The sequence below is a fragment of the Panthera onca genome, chromosome B1, assembly GCF_046562875.1.
Source record: "Panthera onca isolate mPanOnc1 chromosome B1, mPanOnc1 haplotype 2, whole genome shotgun sequence".
Taxonomy (NCBI): Eukaryota; Metazoa; Chordata; class Mammalia; order Carnivora; family Felidae; genus Panthera; species Panthera onca.
This window is the reverse complement of record NC_138342.1, coordinates 118457592-118481142: the sequence shown is the minus strand read 5'-3', so window position 1 is coordinate 118481142 and position 23551 is coordinate 118457592. Positions and strand designations below refer to the sequence as shown.

General features: G+C 43.3%; 1 protein-coding gene across 1 annotated transcript in view; it reads left to right on the top strand.

Annotated features, from left to right (window-relative positions):
* The window catches only part of SETD7 (SET domain containing 7, histone lysine methyltransferase), a 51012-nt gene extending 27741 nt beyond the window's left edge, over positions 1-23271 (top strand). Inside the window, exons 6-9 of the mRNA XM_060654165.3 lie at positions 5488-5569; positions 9129-9246; positions 12893-13050; positions 17473-23271. Coding sequence (XP_060510148.1) covers positions 5488-5569; positions 9129-9246; positions 12893-13050; positions 17473-17653 — 539 coding nt within the window. The 3' untranslated portion in view covers positions 17654-23271. The remainder of the gene's footprint in view (positions 1-5487; positions 5570-9128; positions 9247-12892; positions 13051-17472) is intronic.
* The last annotated feature ends 280 nt before the right edge of the window (positions 23272-23551 follow it).

The window sequence follows — 23551 nt, the reverse complement described above, 5'->3', positions numbered from 1 at the left end:
TGAAGGGATGTTGGTGGCCTGGGTCAAGATTTTCTCAAGTGAGTCACAAGAAGTCAGAGCATGAGCAGACACCTATGCTGCCTCTGAAAGCTTGGCTTGGAATTGACATAATTTCACCCACTTTTCATTGGTCAAATTAAATCACATAGTCAAGCCAAATATCAATGAGACGGGGAAATATACACCATGCATTTCAGTAGCAGATGCTAAAAGTCACATGACAAGAATATAGCTATATAATAATACAGGGAAGAATTGAAGAAATGACGGCAGTAATTCCATGAATTTCAAAAGATTAGTATATCTCAGAAAAAACTGAAATACAGTTCAATGATATTAAAGAATCAAATTAGGTAGATCTCCAGGTTGTACAGATTGTAAAGCTGATTCAGCCCGAGCTCTGATTAGAAAGGATAAATGCATAGTGGCATCTTCACAGGACACATACTGGACACATGAGTGAGCCCAGTGGAATCATATTAGAAAAAAATCCTATTTCCTTTTATTTTATTTTATTTTTATTTTCATTTATTTATTTATTTGTTTGCTTATTTTTTTTTTTGTTTTTGAGAGAGAGAGCTTGAGCAGGGGAGGGGCAGAGAGAGAGAGAGACAGAGAGAGAGACAGAGAATCCTAAGCAGGCTCCACACCCATTGCAGAGCCCTAGGCAGGGTTCCGTCTCGCAACTGTGAGATCATGACCTGAGCCAGAATCAAGAGTCGGGTGTTTAACTCACTGAGCCACCCACGCGCCCCCCATTTCCATATAGAAGTATAATAGCATACTAAATATTTTTTTCTGCGTATAAAATTATTTATTGTAGAAAGTCTGGGGGAAAAAGACAAAGAAAAAAAGAAGCTGTTTATATTGGTCTGATTCCTTGAAAACAATATATGCATGTATTTCCAATCTAAATTAGGTTCTAAGAATAAAAAAGTAAAAAAGATAATAAATCTAGGCACTCATATTCCTAAATAATATTTAGCTATTTGTGATCTGAAGGAGAATCTCCAGAGGAGAATGTCCAAAAATGGGAAATCTAGCATTTATAACTTGAGTTGTTTTAAATGTCTCAGTTTTTATTTTTTTTTAAGTTAAAAAATTGAGGCAGCTTAAATGTGATGTGGGATTCTGGGTTGGATCCTGGAAGAGAAAGAGGGCATTAGTGGAAAAACTGGTGAAATCTGAATAAAGTCTGAAGTTTAGTTAATAGTAATGTAGCTATGTTGGTTTCTTCATTTTGACAATCATACCATGCAACATAAAAAGTTAACATTATGAGATGGGCGCCTGGGTGGCTCAGTGGATTCAGTGACTGACTCTTGATTTTGGCTCAGGTCATGATCTCACGGTTCGTGAGTTCGAGCCCAAGTCAGGCTCTGCTCTGATGGAGTGGAGCCTGCTTGGAATTCTGTTTTTCTCCCCTCTCTTTGCCTCTCTCTCTCTCTCTCAAAATAAATACATAAACATTAAAAAAGAAGAAGCAGAAGAAGTTAACATTGGGAGAAACCATGAGGGATATCGGGGAATCTCTGTACTGCAACTTTTCTGTAAATTTTCAATCATCCCCAAATGAAGTTGTTTTCATTTTAAGTGAAACAGTAATCTTTGCACTTCAAATTCTCATATCTGTGCTCTTCACATGTGTTCTGAAAGGAGACAGTGCCACAGTCTTTAGAAATGAAGGGACCTGGGCCAGGGGAGGATCCCCAAATGGTGATGCCAATTTTAAAACTTCACAAGCGGCAGCGTGTTTTAGTGGCAAGAGCCTTGAACTTTGGAGTCACCTCATTTAAGTTTCAGCTTCAGCATTTGCCACAGTGTGGTCTCGGGCAAGTTCTTTATCCCTTCGGAAATTGTTTCTTCATTATAAAAGACAGGTGCTGGCAGCGACTGTAAAAACACCATAATGAAAGTTATTGTTATTATTACCTTCTTCTTAGTATAAGTAAGAAACAGATTTTGGGAAGTGAGAGTAATAGTTCTCAAAGGGTATTTTTTTTTTTTAGAACTCCTGGTTGTAAATGATGAACACCCTTTTCATTATAAGGCCACAGTAAAGGTCGGGAGGAGGGGCATAACTGGTGAGATTCTGGCAGGCCTGTTAATTTAAGGATACATTGAGCAATTTGGGTTTCACAAAGGTCAAGAAGCATGGCTGCTTTGGGTGACTGACAGGACACGGTCTTCAGTGTTCTGCACCTCTCCCCACCGCACTCCCCCAGCCCCTCTCGTTACTGTCAGTGAGCTGCAGACTAACCTACAGATGAGGTCTGACAGGGCCATGCTGCCATCTGGTCCACCATGGGGAGGAGGAAAACGTAATGCAAACACCTCACACAAAGTACTCCCAACCTGCCCCCCGCCGACCTCTCCCACCACACCCTTTCTCTTTATGCTTTTGCAACCACAAACTGCTTCTATTTTTATTTACTTAGAGCACATGTCAGAGAGGGGCAGAGGGAGAGAGAGAGAATCTTAAGCAAGCCCGGTGCCCAGAGCGGGGCTCAATTCCACGACCCGGGGATCATGACCTGAGCTGAAATCAATAGTTAGCCACTCAACTGACTGAGCCACCCAGGCGCTCCCCATAAATTGCTTCTAGTTCTCCACTTACCATGCGCTGATTTCTTCGTTATGCCTCAGGCGGGATTTTCTTCTTGCCTTGTCTCTTCATCTCTTGACAAAGGAACTCCTTTCTCTGTTAATTCCCATTCTGTCTTTAAGGCTTGGCTCACCTTGTAGAATTAGTGACTGTCAAGTGAATGAATGAATTCTGGTCAAAGGGCATAGTATAAACTATAGAGGAGAGGAGTAAAACTAAAGATTGTGCTCCGTTTGCCTGGAGCAGATCTAGGAAAAACAGGAAGGGACATTAAGCTGGAAAAGACAGCATCGGCTCCTTGAAGAGCAGCTGGAGGTGTTTCTCCTCTTTGCACCTGCACGGTCCCTAACACAGTGCTTTACATGTAGTTGGCACTCAGTACGTTTGGGATGAAAGGTTTAGTCTAAAGAAGGAAGGTGGAGGTTCATAGATTTTCTGTGCAATACAACATGTATGTCACAGAAAAGTTTGGTTGAATTGTGTGGGTTGTTTCTTTTTTAAACTAACTTCCTTTAATGGATTGTGCGTTGGTCCATTACCAGTTTGCTCCCAGATGCAATTCTTGTCCACATGTCCTGCTTTCATTGCAGGGGGCTTCTGCCGCTGTCAGGCCACGTTTCCTAGGGTCATGTGCATTGGCTTCTCTCTGGGTTTGGCCATCGGGAGGCACTGGCCAAGGGCATTGAGAGGAAAGGAATCAGGGAGAAGATCTCTCTGTGTCCAGCAGTGTCTCCAGCAGTGGCCTGTCTCCTGATTCCATCTCCCAACAGGAAGGTCCCGCATCAGTCCAACTCTAGAACCCCAAGCACACCCTCTCCGCCTTTGTCCCTCTGGCTTAGGGCTGTATGGCTTCCAGCTCTTGCCAGTTTCTGGGCTCCTTACCTGCCCGTTTGGCTTCTTAGTTCTTCCGTGCTCTGTATAACCAATTCCCTGAGTGAAATTCTCTCTTTGAAATACTCAAATGGTCTGTTTCCTAGCTAGACCTTGACTGATCCTGATTGCTTTTTAACTTTTAGTTTGAGACATTGATTTTGGATTTTGTGATTGTACAAAACAAAACAAAACTGAAAGAGGACCTGGTAACCACTGGTAACCACCGAGGAATTGCTTAATGGGACTATTTGTGATGTCTTAGTGCCTAAAAGAATTTACTTTACAGGACTAAGCCCATCGGTTCTGAAATGTGCTTCTTTACTTACTGTGCAGTAGAGCCTCGGATGTCTTCAGTGTGCTCTGGGAAGGCTCTCTGAGGCTGGTCCTTTGCGGAGAGCCAGTGTTAAATCTAGGACAGTTGTGTACCTTAGTTTCTGGAATAAATTACTGACTTGCTTCTGAACAACCTTAATAGAAATAAGATGACTGTGTTTTTGCTTTATCAAAAGCAGTTCTGTTCTTAATTCTGGTGAGGCTGAATGTTTATTTTTAGTGAAGGAGACAATTGCCAGGGCTGGGTGGTTGGAGTCTACAGACTGTGTCTACTAGGAAGAAAACCACGAGAAAATTTTAAAACCATCACTCAACCTGATCTGCCCAGAAGATCTCAGAATTTCATGACAAAGCATTTTCTTGATTAAAAATTTTAATTGCACAAGCATTTTTTAAACCATTTGAATAAAGACAATTCAAAAGCAAAAATGGGATTTTAAGAAATACATACGATGGCTGTTCATTAAGACCTAAAAATGCAACTCAAAAGCAAATCTAAAAACCATTCATTTATATTGGAGAATTTGGGGGCGCCTGGGTGACTCAGTTGGTTAAGTATTCAACTTCAGCTCAGGTCATGATCTCACAATTTGGGGGTTTAAGCCCCCTGTCGGGCTCTGTGGTGACGGTATGGAGCCTGCTTAGGATTCTGTCTCTCTCTCTCTCTGTGCCCCTCCCCTGCTTGCTCGTTCTCTTGCTCTCTCAAAATAAATAAATTAAAAAAATTTTTTTTTACTTATATCGAAGAATTTATTCCAGGTACTATGACTTTTATATATACATACACACACACACACACACACACACACACACATATACGTATATGTAAGTATACATATATGTGTGTGAGTGTATATATAATATATATACACGTGTGTGTGTGTGTATATATATATATATATATATATGTATGTATGTATATAATTTATCTTCAAATTGGTTTCCATACAACATCCAGTGCCCTCCTCCGTGCCCATCACCCACTTTCCCCTCTCCCCCATCCCCCATCAACCCTCAGTTTGTTCTCAGTATTTAAGAGTCTCTTACGGTTTGCCTCCTTTTCTGTAACTTTTTTCCCCCTTCCCCTCCCGCTTGGTCTTCTGTTAAGTTTCTCAGGATCCACATATGAGTGAAAACATAGGGTATCTGTCTTTCTCTGCCTGACTTATCTCACTTAGCATAATACCCTCCAGTTCCATCCACGTTGCTACAAATGGCCAGATTTCATTCTTTCTCATTGCCAAGTAGTATTCCATTGTATATATAAACCACATCTTTATCTGTTTGTCAGTTGGTGGACATTTAGGCTCTTTCCATAATTTGGCTATTGTTGAAAGTGCTGCTATAAACATTGGGGTACAAGTGCCCCTATGCATCAGTACTCCTGTATCCCTTGGGTAAATTCCTAGCAGTGCTATTGCTGGGTCATAGGGTAGGTCTATTTTTAATTTTTTGAGGAACCTCCACACTGTTTTCCAGAGCGGCTGCACCGGTTTGCATTCCCACCAACAGTGCAAGAGGGTTCCCGTTTCTCCACATCCTCTCCACCAGGTGCTATAACTTGAATAACACTTTTCATTATTTAACTCATTCTGTCCCATGAATACAGAGAGACGCTGTAAAAGTTCTTCTCTAACTCTGTAATCCCTGGATTGAGATTTTCGTTTGCTTTTCAGGTTCGGTGTACCACTTTGATAAATCGACTTCATCTTGCATTTCTACCAATGCTCTTCTTCCAGATCCATATGAATCAGAGAGGTAATTTTTTTTTCTTGTGGTTTTAATAGCCCTGTTTATAGGAGGTTAAAAAGCCCTAATGTTGGGAACTAATCCTTCTTTGTGGCTCTCTGAAAAAAAGTTCATATATTGTGATGAAGAGTGTTTTTATGCCCATATAGACTCTGTCCCTGTGAGAGAGTTTCTCCAACCATAAAGCACAGAACAGCCATGTGTCAGTCCCAGAATGCAACTTCTACATATAGACAGCTGTCGGGCTAGGCAGCCAGCTATGCCCTACCCAGTTGTCCCCTTTTTGAGGGCCCTGGTGCAATGAAAGCCACATGCCGGCCTCTAGAGCATTTCACCTTCTTTAAAGCTCTGTCTAGCCAAGGCAGGAACCAGAATGCCTCCTTTACTTAGCATAGCTGAGGGGATCTGGAACACAAGACAATTTCTTTATTCACTAAGGGAGAACAGGCATGAAAGAAAGACAATATAAGAAGCATAAAGACATTCCAGCTTATAAATGACAAGCTTCCGATTCTATAAGCTCATTCCCCAAGTGTCAAGTCCCATTCCATTTCATCTTCTCTAAACTCCAGTGCTCAGTTCTTGGTATGACTTTCTCTGGTACTCTCCCCGAGATGCTTGTCTCCTAGCAGCTGGCCTGCTCCTGAGTAAGAGTGCCATCTGCAGTTGGCCTTCTCTTTGCCTCACTCTTTTGTTAGCCTGGCTTACAAAGCATGACTCCCATTCACTTTTTGTTCTGGTCCCATCTGAAAAATGGGCCACTTCCTTGGTTTAACTGACAGGGCTCCCACCACAATGTCACAATGAATGAAAGGCCTCTTTCTTGATACAAAGCTGTGGTCCATTTACAAAGGGAAGGGTTTGGTCTCTTGTCTCTTGGCTACCGGAAACACAAAAGCGCGATAATCATATGTATCCATCTTTTTTGTTACTTTCATTGTGATGGTGCTGTATAATGATACCCTCAAAACCTAACAGTGGTTTATGAATGCAGAAATGTTATGTTACACTCATGATTCTGTAAGTTAGCTGAGGTTCAGCCACTTTTGACCAGGCTCAACTTGGCTCAGCTGGATGAAGCTGGACTTCAGATTTCAAGTTGGGTTCAGGTCGGTTTCACATGTCTGTATTCCAAGATGCAGGCTGAAGGAGCAGTGTCCTCCTGAGGCATCTTCTTCCGGTGGAGATGAATGGAAATCGCAGAAAACTGACAGAAATTTGCCATCCTCTTAACACCTGGGCCCTGGCATGCAGTCCTCTTGCCCATGTTCCAGTAGCAAAGTAGAGCATACGGCCAAGCCCAGCATGGTCCCGGCAGGGGTACATGGTCTACCCACCGTGAAGGAGGCACCACAAGGTCACATGGCAAAGTAGCAGGATGTATAATTCTACCACAGAGAAGGAGTAAAGTTGGAAGCAATAATTTAGTCCTCTAGTGCATAAAATAAGCGTAAGACCCATGGAACAAAAATTAAAGATGAGCATTTCCACCAGAGTCATTAGATCACAGCACCCAAAGAGCTGGAATAGTTAGTTGTTCATGGGGCATGCACTCTCTTATTCAGTCCAGTTCAATAATGATGAGTGAGTGCTGTTTTCCTGTAAACCAGGGATTGGCAAACTTTTTCTGTAAAGAGCCATATTGTAAATATTTAAGCTTTCTGGGTCCCTACTGCAACTACTCAGTTCTGCCTTTGTAACGCTAAAGCAACAAGAGACAGCAAATAGGCGTGGCCACGTTCCATAAAACTGTATTTCCAAGAGTGGGCAGCTGCCAGATTTGACCCTTGGGCCATAGTTAGTGGACATGTTATAAACCCTTTTGTTGGGAAGTGCATATTGAATATGTTTTACTAACTGTCAGTGTTTCAAGTGAAAGATTCATCTTGGGGCTTAATTAAAACAGCCTTTCTTCCTATTTAGCCCTGACAAATGGGCATAGCTTGAATTACTTTGGAAATGTTTACTTGTCCAGGAAGACAGTGAAAACACTCATTAACTAAAAACATAATTTCTTTTTAAAAAACACCTCTTATCAAATGTTGAGTTGCTTTATGAATACAGTGAAGCCTTGAACAACACAGGAGTTGGGGCACCTCTCCTCTCCCCCACTGCACACAGCTGAAAATCCACATATAATTTTTGATTCCCCAAAAACTTCACTACTAATAGCCTACTGTTGATAGGAAGCCTTACCAATAACATAAACAGTTGATTAACACATATTTTGTATGTTATACGTATTATATACTGTATTCTTAATAAATATTCATATTTCTTACTATTTACTTACTATTACTTAGTATTTCTCTAGTAAGCTAGAGAAAACAAAATGTTATGAAGGGGGTGCCTGGGTGGCTCAGTCAGTTACGTGACCAACTTCAGCTCAGGTCATGATCTCAGCTCATGGTTCGAGCCCCGCATCAGGCTCTGTGCTGACAGCTCAGAGCCTGGAGCCTGCTTCAGATTCTGTGTTTCCTCTCTCTGCCCCTCCCGTGCTCATACTCTGTCTCTCTCTCTCTCTCTCTCTCTCCCAAAAATAAATACATTAAAAAAAAAAAAAGAAAGAAAGAAAATGTTATTAAGAAAGTCATAAAGGGGCACTCCTGGCTGGCTCAGTTGGTAGAGCGTGCAACTCTTGATCTCGAGGTTGTGAGTTTGAACCCCATGTTGGGTGGAGAAATTACTTAAAAATAAAACCTTAAAAAAAAAAAGAAAAGAAAAGAAAAAGTCATGAGGAAGAGAAAAGACATTTGTGGTACTGTACTGTAAAAATCCCACATATAGGGGCACCTGGGTGGTTCAATCAGTTAAGCATCTGACTTTGGCTCAGGTCATGATCTCACGGTTCATGAGTTCTAGCCCTGCATCAGGCCCTGTGCTGACAGCTCAGAGCCTGGAGCCTGCTTCGGATTCTGTGTCTCCCTCTCACTCTGCCCCTCCCCTGTTCGTGCTCTGTCTCTCTCTGTCTCAAAAATAAATAAAAACATTAAAAAAAAAATCCACATATAAATGGACCTGCATAGTTTACACCCATGGATCAACTGTATATAATATTCCCCATATTTGAGAGTGCATTTTAAACAACATTCTTTTTTTTTTAAGTTTTATTTATTTATTTTGAGAGAGAGAGAGTGCGTGAGCAGGGGAGGGGCAAAGAGACAGAATCCCAAGCAGGCTCCACACTGTCAGCACAGAGCCCGATGTGGGACTTGAGCCCTCAAACTGTGAGATCATGACATAAGCTGAAACCAAGAGTCAGATGCTTAACTGACTGAATCACCAAGGCACCCCCTAGACATCACTCTTAAAAGGTACGTAAGTAGCAGTTCCTCAATTTCTAATGCCAAATGTTAGGGCTTAACTTTCCTTTCTTCCTTCCTTCCTTCCTTCTTTCCTTCCTTCCTTCCTTCCTTCCTTCCTTCCTTCCTTCCTTCCTTCCTTCTTTCCTCACTGGATTACTATGAACTGATGTTTTGGGTTCAGTAGCCATACTATGTTGATGGTTGATATAAAAAGTAACATATCAAACTGAAAGAACCATCATTTGACTGTTTTTCCTATTTAGGGTTTATGTTGCTGAATCTCTCATTTCCAGTGCTGGAGAAGGACTGTTTTCAAAGATAGCAGTGGGACCTAATACTGTTATGTCTTTTTATAATGGAGTTCGAATTACACACCAAGAGGTGAGTGGGGTAGAAGCGGAGAATCAACTTGATTGGCTAAAGGGCTTTGTTTCAAACACTCTTAATTTTCCTGTTAGCCCCTTTAGTATTCCCTAGAAATATGAAAGAACAGTCTTTTTTGGTAAAACTGGTGGGATATACTGTCTCATAGCAGTCTTTGGACTGCTGTAGCAAAAATACCATTCACAGCATGGTCTATAAACAACAAAAATTTATTTCTCACAGTTCTGGAGGCTGGAAGTCCAAGGTCAAGGTATTGACAGATTTGGTGTCTGGTCGGTCCACTTCCTGGTTCATGAATGGCCCTCTTGTCATCGCAGACTCACATGGCGGGAGGGACAGGGGATCTCTCTGGGGTCTCTTTTAAGTTTCACAGCTATTTTATAAAAAGTGGGATATTGCCGTGAATGAGACAGCAATTGCTTTGCACTGTGCTACACCCAGCATCTGAAAAATTGAGATCCAACTGGACTCTGTTAGTAATTATTATGATCTTGCACAGGGCACTGTATAGGCAGGCCCCCTCCTGTTTGTGCAGAAGTCACACAGTAGCCTGCATCCAGCCAGGAAGTGTTCTACTGCCAAAAAAAACCCCAAAAAAACCCCAAAAAGAAAACAAAAACAAACAAACAAAAAAAACGAAAACAAAAAGTTAAAGAATAATCACCTCTTGCCTTTAAAATACAACTTTGATATATTTTCCAGAATTCATGTGTGTTTTTGCTTCTGTTTCTTCGCTTCACAATGAACTTCCTTACATGTCTGCCTAAGGGCAGAAAGTCGATGCTTTAGCCTGGCTCGTCGTCTCCATCTGGTCTCACCTGCATTAAGCGTGTAGGACTTGGGCTTGCTGGTTCTATTGCTCATTCGTGTCTTCACTTTTTTACTTCCTGCCGTGGACTGCTATGGGGGAAATGCCATGAAATCATCAAGTGTTTGCACTTTCTTTTTTTAATTTTTTTTTTAATGTTTATTTATTTTTGAGACAGAGAGAGACAGAGCATGAATGGGGGAGGGTCAGAGAGAGGGAGACACAGAATCTGAAACAGGCTCCAGGCTCTGAGCCATCAGCCCAGAGCCCGACGCGGGGCTCGAACTCACGGACCGTGAGATCGTGACCTGAGCTGAAGTCGGACGCTCAACCGACTGAGCCACCCAGGCGCCCCATTTTTTTTTAAATTTTTTTTTAACGTTTATTTATTTTTGAGACAGAGAGAGACAGAGCATGAACGGGGGAGGGTCAGAGAGAGGGAGACACAGAATCTGAAACAGGCTCCAGGCTCTGAGCCATCAGCCCAGAGCCCGACGCAGGGCTCGAACTCACAGACCGTGAGATCGTGACCTGAGCTGAAGTCGGACGCTCAACCGACTGAGCCACCCAGGCGCCCCATTTTTTTTTTAATTTTTTTTCTTAACGTTTATTTATTTTTGAGACAGAGAGAGACAGAGCATGAACGGGGGAGGGTCAGAGAGAGGGAGACACAGAATCTGAAACAGGCTCCAGGCTCTGAGCCATCAGAAGTGTTTGCACTTTCAAAGCCGTCGTACCGACAAGGATGGCTTTGCACTCAAACTGAGCCGTGGCCGGGCACGCGGTATCCCCTGGTCATAGCCAGACTTCTGTGTCTGACGATCCAGGAAATTCAGCATATGAAAGGTGGCTCAGGATAGTGACACGCTACTTATTTATTCTAACCTTAGATAACAGATAACAAAACTGAAGCCCAGAGAGGGTAAGCCATTTGCCCAAGGTCACAAATACAGTAACCGTCAGAGTTCAAGCAGGATTTCAAACAGCAGAATCTGGCTCCAGGCGAAACTCACTGTGCTGTACTGTATAAATGGATAGGCACCCTCCTTCCTGAAATTTAGATTCTATTGGGGAGATAAGAAAAATACACAACTGACAGCAACCTAAGGTAGATGGTATCTCAGTATCACATGACAGGGCTGGAATATTAAGACCCATGAAGATTTTTTTCACGTTCATCACTGCTATATTCCCTGCACCTAGGACAGTGCCTGGCATATGGTAGGCACTCAGTAAATAGTTGTTGAATAAATATCAGGTACAAATAATAGCCCAGTTGTAATTTAGGGGCAGGAGAGAAAGTACACCTCTGAGAGTCAATAGTTATATATAAAAATGTGATCGTAGGGGCACCTGTGTGGCTCAGTCGGGGAAGCATCCGACTCTTTGATTTCGGCTCCAGTCACAATCTTATGGTTCATGAGATCAAGATCTGCACTGGGCTCCATGCTGACAGTGCAGTGCCTGCTTGGGGTTCTTTCTCTCTCTCCCTCTCTCTGCCCCTCCCCCCCACCTCAAAAATAAATAAATAAACTTAAAAAAAAAAGTGATCCTATTTACTCTCAAAAAACTGTTCGGCTGGCATCACCAGATCCTGGGCTGTGGCTTGGGGTGGGGAAGTGGCTTGGAGAAGGGAAGCCTATTAGTGAATGAGCCCTAATGTAGGTAAGAAAGCTCACTGGTAGCTGGGAACTCTGTTGGTCACATTGGTCACCCGCTTGTAACAAAGGTGAAGGACTCTCCTGAAACACAGTTTTGCCTTCTCAAGTTCTGGTTCCACTTGATGTTCTTACTTTTGTTTTTCTTTTGCCTCATCTCCTTCACAGTAGGGGTCCAAGGGATTTGGAGGTTGATCAGAGAAACAGATAAGACCACAGGAGGCAGTAGCACACAGGTTTTCTTGACACTGGGCAGTGCTTAGACCGGGCGGCAAGAGACGGGATGTGCTCCCAGCATGAAAAGGTCCAGAAGCTTGTGCACGAAGGCCACAAACAGAGCAGGAGGAAGGCAGGGAACTCCCAGGAAAGAGAGGGGCAGAGAGGGGGCTTATGTGTCTAGGTGACCTGGGGTACGGTGAGGGGTCTCTGGGCCAGAGACCTCCAAAGGACAGAGGCCATCTGGGGGCTTTATGGTGCTGGAATTATCTAATCTACTGATGGCAGATGTGGGGTCAGTTGTCCCCAGGAAAGCAGGCCCTGAATGGCTAAAACTCTGCTTTGTTTGGGCCCTTTAAAAAACAACTGGATGTGTAATGGGGCTCCTGGGTATCTCAGTCCGTTGAGTGTCCGACTTCGGCTCAGGTCATGATCTCTCAGTCTGTGAGTTCGAGCCCCGCATCAGGCTCTGTGCTGCCAGCTCAGAGCCTGGAGCCTGCTTCAGATTCTGTCTCTCCCTCTCTCTCTGCCCCACACCCCCACTCACACTCTGTCTGTCTCTCTCTCTTTCAAAAATAAATAAGCTTAAAAAAAAAACAATTAGATGTGTAAAAATTTGAGTTTGGTGCTGGAAGGCTTTTGAAGTAACAAGTCTTAGCCTGCAGTGAAGAAATAAACAACCTAGGGACATCTGGTTATATTTTTGTGTGTCTTTTAAGGGACTTCAAATCCTTTTTTTCATAGAAGATAAAGAAAAATTAATACATTGTAAGTTGAGCTGCCTGGTGCTGCCCATAAATGGCTTTCACACCATCAGTGTGCAGACAGATGCCTTAGGTTCTTTTCACGTATATAACACTCAAACCATGAAACATAAGGATAAATGAGTTAATATTGCTGATGTTCTTTGAGATTTAGGGAGAATGGCTATCTCTAATGTTTGCTTTCTTGTTTTCTACAGGTTGACAGCAGAGACTGGGCCCTTAATGGGAATACCCTCTCCCTCGATGAAGAAACGGTCATTGATGTGCCTGAGCCCTACAACCATGTATCCAAGTACTGTGCCTCCTTGGGACACAAGGCAAATCACTCCTTCACTCCAAACTGCATCTACGACATGTGAGTATGACACCGAGCTTCCAGGGCAGATCTAGGTCCTATCCGCCAGGGCCCTGAGACTGAGGAGGGCATGTAACAGGTGTCATCCTGCCCCACAGAAGGCCGCTCCCTCCAAGTACCCTCCCAGGACCCTCACAGTTATGACCTGAAACTCAGAATCTAACTAGCTCCTCCTCTGGCCTTAGTAGGCCAAGAAATGGAAAAGTGCTTGGAAGGGTAGAAATGCTACAGAAATACTATACTTTGTGTGCACTGTTTGGTTGATGCTTTTTTTGTCCTTACGTTGTCTCATTCTGGAAAAGTAAGGGTGGTGTTATACTTGAAATACTAGAAAAATTAAAATTGTTCTGCACAGTGGAGATTAGTGAACTCTTTTAGGTGTGAAAGGAAGGAGGAAAATAAAACGCTAGAGCTTAGGGCACAAGGTCTCGGTGTTGGAAAAGACCCCTGAAATCAGAGTCCGCATTATTTGACAATACAGAGGAAAGAAATACTGTCACATGCTACAATGTGGATGAGCCTTGAAAACATCATGCTAAGTGCAAGAAGCTAGTCACATAAGGCCCATAGTGTATGATTCCATTGGTATGAATTGTCCACCACAGCAGAATTCATGGAGACAGAATATAGATCAGTGGTTGCCCAGGGCCGGGGGGAGTGGAGGGAAATGAGGTTAATGGCGCATGAGCATGGGGTCTCTTTTGAGGGTGGTGCAAGGTACTAAAATTAGACAGTGGTGATGGTTGCACGACTGAAACCCACTGAACTGTATACCTCAAATGGGTGAATTATGAGGTATATAAATTGCATCTCAACAAAGCTCTTATTTTAAAAAGCCAAATAATCCTACCTCTCAGAGTTTGAGCCTCCACTTCCACCTGCTCGTAGAACCTTTTCTTGTAAACCTCCATCGACGGGGAGCCGCCCTTGAGGGCAGCTATCTGGACAAACTGAAGATTTTATGAAACTAGCTTTTGGGCTCTGATGATTAGAATGTTGTTTCCGTGCATACTAAGTGGGTTTCCTGGAACAGCCAGCCCTTGGCCCTAATCATTTCCCTTTCTCGGGCACTATGCCAGTCTCTCTTCCCCGTAGCAGCCCTACAAATATTTTAGAAGTTTTTCTATACCCCTTGAATGTCCTCCTCCCAAAGTGAAGCGTCTCTGACTATTCCTTGAAGGGTATAGTTGGGATTCCTTGTACCATCATCATTGATCTCCTTAGCTCAGTTGGAGAATGCCAGATCCTCCTGGGGGCCAGGCAGCTGCGTGCAACCTTTTCTGCTCAGTTAGAGCCTGCGATCCCTCAGTGTATTGCTTGTTAACAGAAGCAGGATTAGATCCTGTGCATTTAATCTGTGGGAAAATTGCCAGGATTTGAATGTCCCTCCTTGCATCCCTGAGATGGCTCGAAAATTGTTCTGGCAGGGACTTGCTCCCCTTGGCACCCAGAAACAAGTACTGAAGCTACAACTGCTGTTTAAAGGGCAGGTAGAAATGGCAAAGGACATGTGTCATGTAAAATGAAACTGACACTGTTATTAACTCCAAGGCTTTCGTGGCCAGTGTGAGTTAGGCCAAAGCATCGTTCCAAGCTGCACACAGCTTACCAACAATCGTTTAAAGCAGTGGTAACTAGCGATAATAAATGCTACTAAGACTGCTCTTTCAAAACAAATTAGTTCTGTGATTTCATTGCAAGGACATGATTTTTCTCCCCAAAAGGAAGAGAGCACAGGAGACAAGGGAGGGAACCATTTGTGCAGAATCAAGTCCCTGTACTCTTCAGGGTTATTTTCTTTGAGTCCAATGTGAAATATTAGTTGTTTGGGGTAATGGGAAGACTACCTGAATAATAATATATCATAATATAAAATTCAGAGACATGGGGCACCTGGGTGGCTCAGTTGGTTAAGCTTCTGACTTAACCAGGTCACGATCTCACCCTTCGTGAGTTCAAGCCCCGCGTTGGGCTGTGTGCTGACAGGTCAGAGCCTGGAGTCTGCTTCAGATTCTGTGTTTCTCTCTCTGTCCCTCCCTCCCTCACTCTCTCTCTCTCTCTCTCTCTCTTTGTCTCTCAAAACTAAACACTTAAAAAAAAATTCAGATACCAATTCACGGCATTCATTTGTCTGTAAAATCGTTGGTATTATTATGCACACTTTGACATAAACAAAACAATATCCCCATAAGCTGTAGTCTGATACAAAATGCCAAATGGACTACTTTCCTGGTTGTAAATATAGGTAACATGTCACCAAGGGGCCAAACCACTCGGTGCAGAGGTTTGCTTTGACCAGTAATCGTGCTGCTGGTGTTTTCTGAGCACTTTAGGCTGGTGCTGTGCAAACAGCTTCTCCTGAATTACCTCATTTAGTCCTCCCAGTACCCCTGTGGGGCAACTTCCGTTACTGTCCCCTCACTCATGGACAGGAAACTCGGACCTCTTAGTCCAAGTGGCTAAGTGTCCTTAATTGTTGTGCCTTAGTGCTTGCCTTGGAGAATCAGCACCTGAAATTGAGTTTTTTTCAGGGTGTCCATTTTCTACTCTTTGAAAATAACAGTAACAAGTAGGAAAATGAAAATAGAAGAGGGTTGTAACAGAAGTCTTAGGCTTCTCCCAGACTTTTTCAGTGCACAAGAAGATTAGCTTGAGCTCCATTTCAGGGGTATTATTATTTTTTTTAATTTTTTAACCTTTATTTATTTTTGAGACAGAGAGAGACAGAGCATGAACGGGGGAGGGTCAGAGAGAGAGGGAGACACAGAATCTGAAGCAAGCTCCAGGCTCTGAGCTCTCAGCACAGAGCCTGACGTGGGGCTCGAACTCACAAACCCCGAGATCATGACCTGAGCCAAAGTCGGACGCTTAACTGACTGAGCCACCCAGGCACCCCAGGGGTCTTATTTTTTTCATGAAATGTTTTAATTTAGAGACAAAGAGTTATGATTTTCATAAGGAATTCCTGAGTTCCCGGGGCAGGGATGGATGTCTGTGATGGGGCACAGTGTGAGAATTCTGTGCGCGTGCACATGCTCACACAATGCACATGTAGTCACTTAGAGTAGCTGAGTCCTCTGTGCCAAGTATTGTGTGAGATGTTTTATACATGTGATCCTATTTTGTCACGATGACAACTCTTATAGGATTAGGATTACTAGTATTACCATGAATTTGCAGGTAAGGAAAGTGAGATTCAGAGATATGGAAGTAAGCTCTCTGAGAGGGGGCAGTAATAACGTGTCGAACCAGGACTCATACCAGAGTCTTCTGACCCTGAGTCAAGAGTGCTTTCCAGGAAAGATGACACCCACGTGGGGTGAACATAGAGACCCCTGGGAGTGAGGGTGAGGTTGTTCCTTTGTCCACCACGTAAAAGATGTCCCTAAACCACAGACACACTCCTTTCCTCACCACCAATAGAGGGAACTAGCCAAGTACTTCCTATCATGGTGCATGTGCCAATCTGACTTAGGGTCTGGAAACTTCTCCTTTGGTGTCTCAATGTCCTTTGCTCAAAATGTGACTATAAACGAATGAGATTTATTTGACCAATACATATAGAAATAAAGCAAATTTCTTTTTGGCCATGCCTTACATATATGTATATATCCATTTGGGGTTTCGGAAGCCGTTAGGTGAGCTAAGTCTGTTACTTACTTATCTCCTATTCTCCCGAAGGTGTTATGGGAGTGATCGGGTTGGGAGCCTTTGGTAGAGGAACGTAGCCATAGCGTTAGCCCTGCCTCAGGTTCTGAGACACCCACAGCTGCTCCCTTCACAAGATGCTTCACAGGGAAATATTTAAAAGGCAGGCTGGGACAGAGGTCTAGGCTTCCCTCTTGGAAAGAAATCTTCATCTACTTTTATGCTAGAAAACAACACTTCCTCTGTCTGTATAGGTGGAATACAGAGTTTTTTGCTTTTAAAAGTCCGGAGGGCTCTTCCTTACAGCTCCCAAAGCATCCTGGTAAAGCCTTGCCCACAAGGTACAGCCGGCTCATCGCCTGCTACGGGCCACATGAGCCAAAATGCCGACCGGCTGCTCTGGATCCAGTTTCTCATTAAGGACAGATTTTTGTGGTTGACCATGATTGTTGGTTTATAAATACAGAGTGCCATATATGCTCAAAAAGATAGAACAGAGATTTTTAAACTTGAGCGTGCACACGAATCACCTGGAATTGTTGTTAAAATGCAGATTCCAGATCAGGTCTGGGTGGGGCTGAGATTCTCCACGTCTAGCTGCTCGCAGGTGAGAAGCTGATGCTGGCCGATACGTGGGCCACACTTGAGGACCTACCAGTGGTGCCCGGGGAAGAGCTCGTGGGGGATTCCTACCCCCACCCCCACCCGCACCCAGGCTTTGCTTCTAACCTCCTGGTCTGGCCCAGGAATGACTGTGTGCATCTTGGTGTCTAGGTTTGTCCACCCCCGCTTTGGGCCCATCAAATGCATTCGCACACTCCGAGCCGTGGAGGCTGATGAGGAACTCACCGTGGCCTACGGCTATGACCACAGTCCCCCGGGGAAGAGTGGGCCTGAAGCCCCTGAGTGGTACCAGGTGGAGCTAAAGGCCTTCCAGGCCACCCAGCAGAAGTGAAAGGCTCAGCCCTGGGCTTCAGAGACCTGGAATAGAAACTTGGATCTATGCACTACGTTTTCCGACAACGGGACAACCAGGGACTGCTCATGCTGTGACATCACATCCTCTCACGCTGCGTTAGCAACGACTTTCTCGCATACTAACTAGGCTTGACTGTATTACTCATACCAGATTTAAAATTAGCTAGCCTTGCAACAACGTCCTACTGAGAGGTATTGTCGAACACTTGACACAGCATGATGTTCTTGGGTGGTTCAAGTCTAAATCTGTACCACACTCAGAGATGCCAAATGATTAGACTGAAAAAGGGAAAGGGGGCTTTTCAGTCATTTTTAGCCAGTGGTTTTTCCATGATGTTTTTTCCTACGGCCAACACCAGGTGTGTTTTCACACTTGGTGTATGTGCCGTGTGGAGGATAGAGAATTACTACATTTTTATTCTCTAAATGTAGTATAATTTGCCTTTTAACCTTTGATCTGTATCTTGCAATAGAATGGCTTTGTTTTTTTTTTCCTAGCTAACAGAACCCCACTTTTTGAGTCATTTCACCCCTCAGTCTCATTCTCTATCTTAGCTATATCTTTTATAAGAGAAAACTTCCAAATGGATTTCGTGTCCGTGCCAGTGCGTAGGTCTCTCTGGCTCTTTCTATATCATTGTTTCATTATTATGTCCTAATATAAAGAACTGGCTCATAGGGCCAGGGTATTATTATAGAATTATTATTCTCGCATGTAAACAAAGATACCTTTGCTTTAAGATGTGAGAAGAGATGAGTTTACGTTGTTGGCGTTAAGTTATGGAAGAGTTGTAATATATACTTTAAGAAAGGAGAGAGGGAAATTAGTACTTCTAAGCAGTAACTGTGGCAATTTTGCAATATCTTTAATAGTACTAGTAATTTCTTCTCCTCGGGTACACTTTAAATGTACATAACATAGAGCAGTCTGGCTTGTGGCACAGTGCATTGAATTCAAAAGTCAAATAACAAACTAGAATTCTAACACAGAATTCAAAAGTTGATTTTTTTTTTAATTGCTACTGTTAAGAGAGACATACTGATCACTAGGTACAAATCTAAACCTTAATACTAAAACTCTTCATTATTGTAACTTCAAAGCACTTACCTGCTTCAAAGCATTGTGAATTAAGAGTAATACCTGTATAGTTTAAAAGCAATGATATCAATAGCATTTCAGCGATTTTGCGAGCCATGTATAACCACAAGTGCAGAAATAAGGAGAAAACCCCTGTTTTTTTAGTTTAGCTAGTTAGGTATGTAACGTATCTGGGATCGCTCTGAATGAATTCTGAGAGTTCTGGGCTTTTGCCAGCACCCTCACCACGTGCCCTAGCCATGTCTTGTTCAGATGCCTCCACAAGGCAGCTGGAAAGTTCTGGAGAGCAGCGGTGGTTCTGAAATGCAGCCGCTGGTGGTGGCACCTGTCACCTGAGCCGGTTTCATCTCGAGAGCGAAAGCCTTCCAAGCCAGTGGGGGAGCTCTGGCTGAGCACGGATTGCTTGGTAGCAGCGAGAGGAGTAAATAAACAGGACAGAATTTGCTCCTTCTTGTCAGGTGCACGTTGTTCTTAGGAAGAAGTTAGCAAAAGTGCTCCGTCCAGCGCTGTTCACAACTTTCAGTTCAGGCGGCCCCTGGACACAGGATTCAGCCCTCAGTGACAGAAGGGGCCCCTCCCTCCTTTGCAGGGCCCAGCATCCTGGAGCTCCCCCCCCTCCCCCAGCAGTGCCAGGGCACGTGGCCAGCGCAAGGCGTGCATCCAGGTGACGGTGGTTTCAGGGAGGATGAGCTGAGTGTTCACATGTGAGAAGTGGTCAGGGCTGCCAGAAAGATCTCCCGCAAAAGGAACCAATAGGGTTTTTAGATGAAAACGCAGCAGGATAGGATAGCTTCTTCTCTGTAGAAAGAGACCATTCTGTAGACAGCGACAGAGGGACAGTCCCGGGACTTGTATTCTGACAGGTGCTTTAATTCAAATGCGTCCCAAAGTCAGTGACTGTCTTCAGGAGAAAGATGGCTCTACTTGGCCCTCGGCCAGTTGAGCTGTAGAGCCAGGTCAGCGAGCGAGGTCAGGATGGAGCCGGTCACACTTCCAACACAGCTGTGCCTCGAATGACGTCATTCCCGGGGACAATGTCATTCTTGCTGAGGCTGCAGTGGGGGGTGTAATCTCTGACCTGATGGGTTATTGGAACTACCCCACTCAAATGGAATCTTTTTTTCTTCCTTTCTTTCCTTTGATATAAGGCATTGAAGAGTTGTAAGGAGTACCAGCTAACCCATTTTTCAAATTAGATATGTAATGACAACCCTCAGTTTAAAACCCAGCAGTGTGTCTGTGACCTTCAGACAAATCGGGGGAAACAGTAAGTACACCCAAGCCTCTCTCTCTCTCTCTCTCTCTCTCTTGCTCTCTCTCGCTCTTTCTCCCTCCTCTCTTCATGTGCCTTCTGGCTCTTCCTCCTGTTCTCCAGTCCCATGTCTTTCCACTTCCTCTCTTGTCTGTAGGAATCTTTGCTGTCCACGTCCAGCTGATCTCTCGCTCTTTTCCGTGCTCTACCTCCCTGTTCTGAGCGTCTCTCCTTTCTTGCGAGGCCCTCCGTGCGTACCTCTGGCCATTTACTCTGTCTCTGCCTGGCTTTGTCGCTCCTGCTCTCCCACAACCCCCCCCCCCCCAAACCCTACTCCCAAATGGAAGGCTTTGTCATGGACTGGAATCAGAGGGGGGTTGAGGTTCACTGTGTTCTGTAGGTAGGTAAAGAAGTCGTGGTGGTTTGAGGTACCATAAGGAATTAACGGGTGAGAAAGGAACGTGTTTGTTCCTTATTCGAGCCGAAGTGTGACAGGGAAAGCCTCGGGATGTATTTGTCTACTGAATCTTTACATCCACGGTGGAAGGAAACATGTCAGGAAGCAGCCAAATCTGGTAGTTTTGGTCGCATCATGACCACAGCAGAATTGTGGAAGATTCCATGCGGTGGGGAATAAAGAAATAACTTTGTGCTCTCCCAAAACACGCTGGCACCCGTGAGGGTGCGTCTGGAGGAGATTCACTCAGAGCCGTCTCGGTCCAACTCCTGCATGACTAGATCTTTCCTTAGCAGCTTTTCTATGACAAAATATTATCTTGTGTTAGAGTTAGGAATAGGAACTAATCTGTAGGAGTATGTCCCACATGGACATTTGAACGGACTAACAAGACAACGGTAAGGACTGAGTTTCTGACACAAAGGAACGATGACATTAAGAGGCAACAGGCAGGGAGGGCTTGAGTTTCATAGTACCTATTCTTATTTTAACCTGCTTCATCCCTGGTCTACCTGAGAAACAAAGAAGGAAGTTCGTTTTTCAAGACCTCTTTGAACCTGTCCGGGGCTGTAGTTAAATGTATTTGCCTTCTGCGGGTTCTTCACACTTGAAAAACTATTTCCTTATCACCAACAACCTGGAAAGGCCAACGTGGAAGCAAAAGTGTAACCATTTACAACATTTAATTGTAACTATTAAAATGGCAGTAACTGTAAACAGTGAATTCAAGGGTTGCCTTCTCAGTGAGACAGTATGTGGCACTTTATAGAAACTTTCCTTTAATATATAAAATTTTAAATCACTCACTACAAAGTGCATTTAAGATCTTCCAAGAAAGTATAGTTTTCTGTTTTGCCTTGTTTTGAAACAGTTGCCTCAAGTTTCTGTCTTAAGAGTAGTGATTTAGAATCCAGGCATCTTTTTTTTTTTTTTAGAAAAACAAGCAAAACTATGTTGCAAGACTGATAGTTGTAATGTTTATTTGCCACAGATCAAAGGTTCACAAAATATATTAAATTTACATCTACTTGAGGTACCTTGATAGATTGTGTTTTCTTTGATCTTTCCCTTCAGGAATTTGGAGCCTTGTTGTCACTTTTTTTATTTTAAAACTACTAAATTTTAATAGTTTTATTTTGCCAAATGTGTGCAGACATATTCAAAGCAATGAAACTATTTCAAGCCATACAACCACAGGGGTGGAAACCCTTTTCACAAATTTTAATGTGTTTGTATGTAAATAGATGTTTGTATGAAATATTTTCACGGTAGAATGAATATATTTAAATGAAGTTGAATTATTCCAGTGCTATTTAAACAAATTACAAAATTTTTGGTGAGAATTACCTGAGTCTATTGAGATACAATGCAGGTCAATTTTGATTTTTAAAACTCAAAAGCCTACAAATAACTCTGACTCATGGCAACTGCCCTGCGTTGTTGCATCTGACGTGGAGAGAGCTTGTAGGCTTCCCCAGTGCCTCTGCCGCTTCCTGGTGTAAGTTAGGTGCTCATGGAGGTGTGTCCACCTTTAAGTGACATCACTCCAGGCCTTTGAGGGCCCGCGAGTGAATTAGAGGCATTAGAGACACTGGTGCAGTTATCCGGAGCACAATTTCTTTGCAGGGCAGCAGAATCAGAAGCCAGATGTGGCCGTGGGAACCTTAGAACTGGGTTTTCTGGCCACCATCAACCGCCACCCTTACTGCCTAGTCACACATGTCAGGGAGGCTGCCCTCAGTGGAGTTGGGGTTCAGACCCCAGGGTGGAACTTCACGGTTTTGCCAGCAGTCCCTGCCTCCTGGCCTCCGCCTCACTGGGAGGAAGGAGGAGGGAGCCGCTGGCAAGGGGCCCATTTCTCAGCACAGTCCATTTCCTGTCTCAGCTCTGGGAGACTATGCACGCAAGCACCAAACTTTCAACCAGAGAGAGACGTCCTCGGATAATGCAAATCCTTGCTTCCTCTGTCTGTGACTTTACACACTGTTGTTAGAAGTCGTTTTAATATCAAGACCAATCACATCTCTGGGACATACCTCCCAACTCTCCTGACTCTTACGTTACTAGAACAACTCCTTTGTAACGGCATTCAACTTGAGTGGGTTGTTTGTTTGTTTGTTTGTTTTCCCTCTGCTTCGGTCCTGGATATAAAGAAATGATAAACATGACAAATTTTCACTGTGTATACTAGCAATATGTACACACACGCCAATGTATCTTAACATAGTGACTTGGTTATATTTTGGGTTCCTATAATTAACTTCGATCCTTGCATTGGGAAACCACGGGGGTGTGTGATGTCTGCTTACTATAGAAGAAATCAGGTTCATGGTCTGAACTCCCTCTTTCAAAAGGTTTCCTCTTGCGTTTTCTATGTTCTCCTTTTATCCTGAAATGCATTTATTAGGTTGTGAGGTATGTTTAAGGATTGGAACCTAGGGGTATGCTTTCAGCATTCATTGCAACCAAAAGTTAACCCCGTCACAGTTAACAAAAGATTGGTCTTTTGTGGAATTTGAACTAAATCTATGAGCCTTATTCAAGATCTATGATTCTATGATTTTTTTAAATTATGGGAAATTAATGAAAGATGTTTACATGAATAATGTTTGCCCTTACTGTGTTATGAATGAGTTTTTTTGTAGTGTGTCTGGGTGCATGTGCAAGAGAGTAGGAAAAATGTTTCTGAAACAAAACTTGACAAATATTTGTAATGAAAAGTAAATTTAAAGATTGCTATAATTGCGCTATAGAAACAATGCAAGTATTAAACAAAATATACAATCATCTGTCAGTGTCTTTCTTTGTCATTTAGGGCGGAAAGGCAGTAGCATTTTTCTTATGACATGTCTATTGTATGTCGAAATTACTAAGCCAACTTTTACATTTTGAGTTATTTTAAAATGTGATTAGCCATTTGCCATTTTCAAAGCATTAGAGGAGAGGGGAGGAGGGGTATAAAATGGTTAGGAGCTTTGTATTTAGCACGACTCCACGTGTACCTATGAATCCAGAAGAATTATCAACCTCACACAAGAGGGTCTAGTTGATTACATAAAGGTTAAGG